Source organism: Phaseolus vulgaris, chromosome 4 (genome assembly GCF_000499845.2).
Source record: "Phaseolus vulgaris cultivar G19833 chromosome 4, P. vulgaris v2.0, whole genome shotgun sequence".
Taxonomy (NCBI): domain Eukaryota; kingdom Viridiplantae; phylum Streptophyta; class Magnoliopsida; order Fabales; family Fabaceae; genus Phaseolus; species Phaseolus vulgaris.
Window position 1 is genome coordinate 4,314,405 of NC_023756.2, and position 9,987 is coordinate 4,324,391.

The following is a 9,987-nucleotide window of genomic DNA, read 5'->3' on the forward strand; positions in this document are numbered from 1 at the left end:
GTTTAAAATTATATTTACAACTTAAACCTATGATTTTTACTCTACATTAATTTCAATTATCCATAAAACTAGGGTTAAACTGAAATGATATAGATTATTTTTTAAGAGAGACTGAGGTAGAAGAATGTAGACAAAAATATTTAAATATATACATGATCATTAATTATTAATTAATTAGTAAACAGCTTTGATGTTAATGTTTGTATGAATAAAATATTCCTTTTATTCCTTCATTGTAACTCTCTTTATTTTTTTATTCTTTAGCTTTTTTTTTGTTATGTTCTTGGTTAATTTTTTAAAAATTTGAAACAGTTTATTTCGGCACATTGAAATATTTGAATTGTAACATATTTAAAAACTAAACTAACCATTTTATATATCTTGCTAGAAACAAAATACAAATCTCACTAAGCATGCTCATTTGTTTTCGGTGAAATTTATTATAGTTTAAAAAAAATTCTTAGTGTAAAAGAAAATAAATATTCATATATGTAAAAAATAACTTATTTAGACTAACAATCTGAAATATTTTCAATTTTGAATGTTACATTTTTATAAATAAAGCACAAATACATTAATTAAACTTATGCAGTTATTTTATTTTCAACCATTAAACTTAATACAACAACGTATTTTATATATATTAATTATCAAGTCATTGATTACTCTTTTAACATAATATAAGTCATTGATTTACTTCACTTTAGAAATATAAAACTTTAATAAAAATATTAAGTAAAGCAGAAATTAAAGAAATAAAACTTAAAACTGTACACTATGCATATTCTTCAATCTACTTCTCAAGTTTCTCAAAATGATGCATGTAGCTGCACACCTAATGAGTGAATGAAACTAACCCTTCCTCATTATTTTATTTATATAACTCATCCACCTTTTCCACTTTTTGGCAAACATTTGATTCCATCTAAATAAATAATCAGTTAAATAAGTAGGAAAGTAACCTCACCCGTCAGTTTTCCTAACCTTGTGTTCTGCATAATCTCTATTTCCGAATTCATTCACGTTTAGTCAAATTGAATTTTAACTTTGAAAACAGAGACATCATGAGAGGCAAACCAACACCAGCTCAGCTTATTCCCTATCTATCTACCAAACATGAAATAAATTCCCCAAACCCAACAATCTTATAACCCAACAAAATTATACTATGAGTAAGTTAAATGTTATATTAAATATAGTTTTTAAAATGATAATTAAAAATCACTAACTATGGAATGTAAAAAATGGTTATTGTTAAATTACCTGCTCAGGTGCACATATCCTCACCTAACAGTTTGTTCCAATTAATTTACACTTCCGAGTATGAATTGGAAGGAATAGTAGTCATCTAAAATCCTTTTATTTCTACTTTCCTGCCTTACATTTGTGTATTAATCTAATCCCCAAAAGGTTCCAAAATGAGAAACTCTCTTGCATTTTTTTTTTGCCTCAGATCTTCTGTTTCATATTATTCAGTTTTCAACATCAAGTGCAAACAAAATCCACCATTGAAGCATGCAAGGAGTTAGTTTCAAATTGTCAGCTAAAATCACCCGCTGGATCCACACATAATTGTATCAAGTTTCTGAACTTCCTATACTATTCAACAAATCAATTGAATTGTCAATTCCAGCAAGCATTATAGGAAAATGAAAAGTGAAAACTGCACCAAATAACTAATGATTTTCACACTATAATAAAAAAACAAACAAACACCAGTTGCTGCAGGTTTCTAAAACCTACAACATTCAAGAATGAACCAATTCACCGAATCAAATACTAAAATTTGCACCGAAATTAGTGCTCTGTTTCAACAGCCCCATGATTGAATCAATTATGCAACGAACCAGCACTCAGATGCAAATACACTAATTACAAACAAGATTAGATGTGCACAAATCCTTACTGCACCCATTATTGAGGGACTGTCATGGTACAAATAAAACCCTATCCACACCTAGAATTAACAAGCACAAAACTCTTATTCCTTTATCTCCTTCACAAAGTTCTTAAAGTTCTCATAAGATGTTCCTCCTTTTGCTATGTTCTTCATCACTTTCTCCTTCAACATCACACACCTGTGTTTTATGTTCTCGTCATTAAAGATCTGTTCCACTTTGGTTTTCAACTCTCCCCGTGACACAACTCCATTTTGATCTTTGTCAATCCCCAACCCAACCTTTAACTCATCACAAATATGTGTTTTGTTGTAAAGTTGGTCTCCGAAGTATGGCCAACCCAATAAAGGTACCCCACTGGACAAACCTTCCATGGTAGAATTCCAACCACAATGAGTGAGAAAACATGCTATGGCAGGGTGACTTAAAACCTTTTGTTGAGGAGCCCAATTCACTATCTTACCCTTATGCCCTTGGAATTCATGAGGGTATGCCATTTTATTGTCTTCTCTTATAACCCAAAGAAAAGGTCTATTGGTGAGGTCTAGTCCAAGGGCAAGTTCGTTGAATTGGTTTTGGTCAAAAAGAGTGATACTACCAAAGGCAACATACAACACAGAACCATCAGCTTGTTCATCTAGCCAACTCATGCAGGACTGGTCTTCTTTCCAGAATTGTCCCATTGATTTTGTAGCTGCACTTTTGTTATCATCATTATCATTGCTTTTCAACAATGGCCCAATTGGGATGATCTTCGGAAGAAATAAAAATGTTCCTGGTTCAAGTTCGTGTGTGGTGTTGCAAAGCCACCACTGTGTCAAATGTAAACTTGGTGCGTAATGCAGCAGATACTTAAGCAGTTTCTTACCATTTACACCCATATTCAACCAAAAAAAGTCTTCTGGATCCATCTCAGGCATACTTGTTGAAATCCGAATTCTCTTTTTCGTGGTTAATGTTAAACCTTCAGTGAAAAACCAACAAAAACACATTAGCTTATACTATAAACGTGTAAATTAAATTACAAAAACATAACAATACGATAATATTCTTACCTAAATCAGAATCTATAATTGTAAAAAATAGACACTCACTCACACTTAAATTCTCTCTAAAAGAAACACTCTTCTTTGCAATTCTCTCTATTGTATTTCTTTCTGTGGTGTCTCTTACAATTGAGAGAGCATCCTATTTATAGGCTTTAGGAAGCTCTTCTAGAAAAGTCTTCATTATGGCCTTAAAACCCCACTAACAACACAATTAAAATCCCACTCACAACTTTTGACCTTTTACATATCCAAACTCTCATTCTACTCTTTTCTAGTAACTTCTAACTTTAAAACCCACAAATTACATTAAAGTTTATTCAACAAAACTCCCCCATAAACTTAAATGTTTCTACCATCCATCATGCCAATCATCTTCTTGAATTTGTCGAAAAAGACTTTCGGTAGCGGTTTTGTGAAGATATCAGCAACTTGATCTTGACTTGCCACATGCACCAATTCCACACTTCCTTTCTTCACATGATCACGAATAAAGTGAAAACGAACGTCAATATGTTTGCTTCTTTCATGGTTCACTGGGTTCTTTGCCAACTCAATTGCTGATTTGTTGTCAACTTGAATCACAGTTGCATCTAGTTGCTTTAGCTCCATCTTACTCAACAAGTTTCTTAACCATATCGCATGACATACACACCAAGATGCTGCCACATATTTAGCTTCACACGTCGATAGCGTCACGATCGGTTGCTTCTTTGAAAGCCAAGAAAATGCTGTGTTGCCCATAAAGAATACATATCCCGATGTACTTTTCCGATCATCTATGTCTCCGCACCAATCGCTGTTAGAGTAACCCACCAACTTGTAATCTTCTGCTTTTGAGTAGAACAATCCGAGTGATACAGTACCTTGGATGTACCGTAGGACTCGCTTCAACGCCTTCCAATGTGAGTAAACCGGTTCCTCCATGAATCGACTTATGATGCCGACACTTAATGAAAGATTCGGCCTTGTGCATGTGAGATAACGAAGGCTTCCTACCAAACTCCGGTATCTACTTGCATCGACACGTTCTCCTCCATCGAACTTTGAGAGTTTTGCACCTGGTTCCATTGGTATTGATACTGGGTTGCAATTTTCCATCTTGTATTTCTTCAAAATCTCCTTTGCATATTTCTCCTGTGATACAAAAATACCTGTATCTTTTTGTCTAACTTCCAAGCCAAGGAAAAACTTCATCAATCCCAAATCTGTCATCTCAAATTCCCGTCTCATTGTGCCCTTAAACTCTTCTATCATATCATTATTGTTACCCATAAAAAATGAGATCATCAACATAAAGAGCAACAAATATCATGTTACCTCCATTGTTCTTTGCGTAAAGAGCATGCTCGTAAGGACATTGCTTGAACCCATTCTCCTTGAAGTATGTATCGATACGAGTATTCCATGCCCGCGGTGCTTGCTTCAACCCGTAAAGTGCCTTCTTCAATTTTAGCACCTTCTTCTCCTCTCCGATTTTCATGTACCCAGGTGGTTGTTCGATGTAAACTTCTTCTTCAAGCACACCATTCAAGAATGTCGACTTGACATCCATTTGAAATATCGGCCATTTAAATTGAGCCGCTTGGGAAATGAGCAATCGAATTGTCTCCATTCTTACAACGGGAGCAAACACCTCATCGTAGTCAATTCCCTTCTTTTGTTTGTATCCCTTCGCAACGAGTCGCGCCTTGTACCTCTCTATCTCGCCTTGAGCATTCATCTTTTTCTTGAATATCCACTTCACACCAATGGGCTGACTTCCCTCTGGCAATTCTGTTAGCTCCCATGTGTTGTTGCGGTCAATCGCTTTAATCTCCTCATCCATGGCAGTTTGCCACTTCTTGTCTCGCACCGCCTCTTCAAAGCTGATATTTTCAGCATCTGCCAAAAGACATACTAGGTGTACCTCATTTGTCGAATCATACAAATCATGCAAACTTCGAATTTTAGGTTGTCGTGGTTCATCTTCATCATCAGTTGTTTCAGAATTTATACTTGTCGGTGATGATTCTCCAACTTCAATCATAACCTCTGAAGAATTGTTCCAATCCCACTCGCTTGCTTCATTTATTTGCACATCACGACTCACCGTCACCTTCTTGCTTATTGGATCAAGTAGCTTGTACCCTTTTGTCTTCTCATCATACCCAATAAAAACATACCTTTTGCTTTTGTCTTCGAGCTTCGTTCTTCGTTGATCTGGTACGTGTGCATAAGCCACACTACCAAACACTTTGAGATGAGAAACTGTTGGCTTTTGTCCGCTCCATGCCTCTTGTGGTGTTTGATCATCTAACTTCACATGTGGACATCGATTTTGCACATAGATGGCGCATTGCACAGCTTCCGCCCAAAATTCCTTTGGCATCTTTTTGCTCTTAAGCATTGATCGAACCATGTCGAGAATGGTCCGATTCTTCCTCTCGGCACCATTTTGTTGAGGAGTGTATGGTGCAGTTAGAAATCGCCTTATGCCTTGCTCCTCGCAATACTCCATGAAAGTCGTTGAAGTATACTCGCCACCTCTATCAGATCGTACAACTTTGATCTGTTTATCAGTTGTCCTCTCCACCATCACCTTGAACTTTTTGAACACCTCAAATGCCTCGGATTTTTCTTTCAGAAAGTAAACCCAAGTTTTCCGTGAGAAATCATCAATGAAGGTAATGAAATACCTTTTACCGCTGAAGGACTCTGGAGTAATTGGTCCACATATGTCGGTATGAATCAATTCGAGAGGTTGCTTAGCCCAATATTGAGCCTTTTTTGGAAACGAGGTTCTCACATGCTTGCTGAGCACACATTCTTCACAAAATTTTCCCTCGTAGTCCATGTTGGGTAGCCCGTGCACCATATTCTTCTTCGCTAACTCTTTTAGTCCACCATGATGTAGGTGACCAAAACGGAGATGCCACAACGATGCCTTATCTTCTATGTTGACTTGCAAACATTTTTCTCGTATGCTTCTCAAATTCAGCTTGTACATCCGATTTCTTGCCATCTCAATTCGGGCAACCAAACACCCTTGCTTGTTCTTCAAGTGTAGGAATCGATCTTTCAAAAATATCGAGTAACCTTTCTCCGTGAGTTGCCCCATACTCAAAATGTTGGTCTTGAGGTCTGGTACGTAATAAACATCTTGGAGTGACCCAATTAAGCCATCCTTTTGTAAGTAGCAAACCGTACCTCGCCCTTTGACCTCCACCTTTGATGCATCTCCAAATGAAACATGACCATCTTCAATCTTTTGCATATCTTTGAATAGGTACTCGTGACCGCACATATGGTTGCTTGCTCCAGAGTCAAGGTACCACAGAGTGTCATTGTTAATGTTGACTTCATCTTGAGCCATCAAGAGAACACCTTCATTCGTTTCGACTTCCAAGGCTAGGTTGGTTGTTTCTTCTATCTTTATATCAGCACGACAATCTTTTGCAAAATGCCCCACTTTACCACAATTGTAACATTTGTCAGAGTTACAATCCTTCGCATAGTGACCATATTTGTGACATTTGTAGCACTCGATGTTGGAATAATTCGATCGGCCGCCTCTTCCTCTACCACGTCCTCTTCCACGCCAATTTGGTTGGCTTGACTGTTCCTTCTCCTTATAGTATACCCTTCATGGTTGCTGCCTTTTCCACCACGACCGTTTCCACGACTTCCACGACCACGCCCTCTATATTGAGAATTTTGATGATAGAGTACCTTTTCGTCTTTGATCGACGCCTTGGTTTGAAGTGCTTGCTCGAGTGTTTCCTCCTTCTTCTTCTTCTTTCGTTGCTCGTGTGCCTCGAGAGAACCGGCGAGCTCGTCGACTGTGAGCGTCGCAAGGTCCTTTGACTCTTCTATCGCGCACACAATACTCTCAAAATTGTCTGTTAATGTTCTCAAAATCTTCTCCACAACTCGTGCATCGGTTAGAGTTTCATCGTTTCGGTTGAGTTGATTCACCACAGCCTGTACACGCGTGATGTAGTCAGATACACTTTCTGACTCCATCATCTTCATGTTCTCCAACTCGCCACGCAGAGTTTGTAGACGCACTTGCTTAACTCGGTCAGCTCCTTTGAACACCTTCTCCAATATGTCCCATGCTTCCTTTGAAGTGGACGCACCAGCAATCTTCTCAAAAATTGCCTCATCAACAGCTCTATACAACATGTACAAAGCTGCCTTATCTTTCGATCGCATCTCTTTCAATGCCTTGGTTTGAGCTGCCGTATAACCCGTGGTATTGGTTGGTTCTTCAAAACCTTCTTCGACCACCTCCCATGAATCCTGAGAACCGAGAAGAGCTTTCATTTGAATGCTCCAGTTGTCATATCTGGTCGCCTTCGTTAACCGTGGTAGCGGTATTTGACCCGTCACATTCGCCATTGGCTCTTGATACCAAATTGTAAAAAATAGACACTCACTCACACTTAAATTCTCTCTAAAAGAAACACTCTTCTTTGCAATTCTCTCTATTGTATTTCTTTCTGTGGTGTCTCTTACAATTGAGAGAGCATCCTATTTATAGGCTTTAGGAAGCTCTTCTAGAAAAGTCTTCATTATGGCCTTAAAACCCCACTAACAACACAATTAAAATCCCACTCACAACTTTTGACCTTTTACATATCCAAACTCCCATTCTACTCTTTTCTAGTAACTTCTAACTTTAAAACCCACAAATTACATTAAAGTTTATTCAACAATAATGTCATCATCAATAAGCATAGGGATGCTGTAGACCAAGGTGAAAATAGCTGCTGATGCAGGACACAACACAGCTCCTTTGATTCCCAGTTTATTCCCAACATCCAAAGCCCAAGCCATGCACAAATCAGCCACAATGAAGTTGATTCTGTTCTCACCTTTCACATGAATATCCTCTATCAGCTTCTCAAGTGCTTCTGGCATGGTTTTTTGAATGGCCTCACACAACATGCCCACATCGTTTCTGTCATCATCAGGTCCAAAACCATCAGGGATTGAAACCAACTTCAGCACTGATTCTTCTCCATCAAGGCTAGAACTATCTTGTTGTTCTTCCATGGAACTCACTACTCTCCTGTGGTTAAAATCTGTGTTCACAAAAATGACTTTGCATCCATTCTCAAGCAGCTTCTGTGAGAAGGTCATCATGGGATTCACATGCCCTTGTGCTGGATATGGTAAAGCTAGCACAGTTGGAGCTCCCATGTTCAGTGTTTTTGTTTGGTTTCTATTGATTCTGATTTCTGAGGCCAATTATGCATTCATCTGTTCATGTATATATAGGCACAGCCCCTCACATTAAAAACGTTAATCAATGGCCTCACTATATCATAATCACGTATATACCTACCAATTACAAATCTATGTCATGATCAGTCTAAATTTTCGACTATCATACTAACTTCTATGAATAGTTCATGCAAGAAATGTAGAATATTTCTCTGTTCACATCAATAATTTATTCATTCTATATCTTGTCACATTTCCTCGCACTTTCTCTGATTCGACTTTTACTGTTTTTATCATTAAACTTTTGTTTTTTTACTTTATTAATTGATTTAGCATTATGCTATCATTAAACTACGACAATTGTATAATTATTGTAAGAAATATCTCTTTTAATTTGGATGTAAGGGAAAGGTAAAGAATGAAAATTTGGATTCGAACACTGAAACTTTCTACATTTCTAAAATTTGACAAGTACATATAAACACTAAAAGTGGAGGAAATATATCATTTTCTTTGTCTGAAAGTTCCAAGATTCGTCATCTGTGGTCTGCTAATAAGTTTCCATTGACTTGTAGCTAATTGCATTTCAGAAGGAAAATATGATTTCGTTACGAGATGGTTTTCGTATACGAAACAAAAATGGTTCGGATAGCTTGTTTATATTTTTTATAAAGATTGGAATAGCCTAAAATACTTTGGTAAGTGAGATTTGGCAACATTGGAAATAAGTGATTGATATTTTTAAAAGAAATTTTTAAGGTCTGGTCTTGGATTACTTCTAAAATTCGTTTAACTTTTTTTTTTCAGATTAGTGTGTTGATCATTTGATTTGCATGTTTGTAATTAAAAACAATTGATTTGTCTTAGGTTGGATAGGTGTTTTTTTCTGCTATTTGTGAGGGACTGCTGTTTTGTTTGAAATTGTATATTATTTGTCTAAGATGTATAAGGATTGAATATCTGAAATGATTTACATTTATTTTATTTTTTTATTGATAAAAAAATCTAAAATACTTATTATTTTTCTGTTCTATTAATTTTCGTCTATGAAACGAAAAGAATTAGTCAGAAACAACATTGATTGTTCTTCGTAGGTTTTGCGTTTGTATTTCTCATTTCAGAAAGGCTAATTTGTAAGAGCATGATTTATATATTATTTAAATTTTTAATTAATATTTACTTGTCATTCACGTAACGTGTTTATGAATTTGCTCTTTCGGGTTTAGATTTAACTAAATAATGTTGAAATAGAAAGATTCACTACAAGACATAATATCTATATCTACACCTACTTCTATCCATGTATACAAATTAAGAATAGGCAAAACCAAAACATATCTTTACCTAGATATGTTCAACATAAGTAAAATTTAAAATTTCATATAGATAAAACCTATTAACATTAATACATATACATCTACTTAATATAAGTAAGTGTAGAGATATCATGTGCGGAAGCGTGATAATTTCAACCAAAGATTATGAGAAATTAAAGTAACAAGTAAAGTGAGAATACACCGGCGAGAGAGCCAAAACTTCCACTCTAATGGTACTGGGAATACAATGAATTCCTCTCAGGCTAATGATAAATAGCCCCAAAACAAATTCTCTCTATATGGGTTAAACACTTACACCCAAAAGCAGAAATAGAGAGTATAAGAAAAGAGAGAGGAAGCAAGTGTGTGTTGTTTGTTGTGTGTTACATTGCTTGAAGGAAGTCACTATATATAGTGGTTCTAGGAGACAACAATAATAAATACAATTAATGGTAATTAACCTCCCTTTGATGACAATTGATTGTGACAATTAACCTCCCATTGATTGCAATTGAT

The 9,987-nt window shown here is 36.2% G+C and overlaps 1 protein-coding gene across 1 annotated transcript; it reads right to left on the bottom strand.

Moving 5' to 3' along the window:
* Positions 1-1,908: 1,908 nt before the first annotated feature.
* On the bottom strand, positions 1,909-8,159 carry LOC137836981 (UDP-glycosyltransferase 83A1-like). Its single transcript, XM_068645789.1, has 4 exons — positions 7,643-8,159; position 6,567; positions 2,954-2,965; positions 1,909-2,862 (listed from the first exon to the last, which is right to left on the bottom strand). The coding sequence occupies exons 1-4, from the start codon at positions 8,129-8,131 to the stop codon at positions 1,982-1,984; spliced, it is 1,383 nt and encodes a 460-aa protein (XP_068501890.1). The 5' UTR covers positions 8,132-8,159; the 3' UTR covers positions 1,909-1,981.
* Positions 8,160-9,987: the final 1,828 nt, after the last annotated feature.

Excerpts from the sequence above, each read along its gene's own strand:
- LOC137836981 (XM_068645789.1), bottom strand. The coding sequence starts at position 8,131 with ATGGGAGCTCCAACTGTGCTAGCTTTACCATATCCAGCACAAGGGCAT.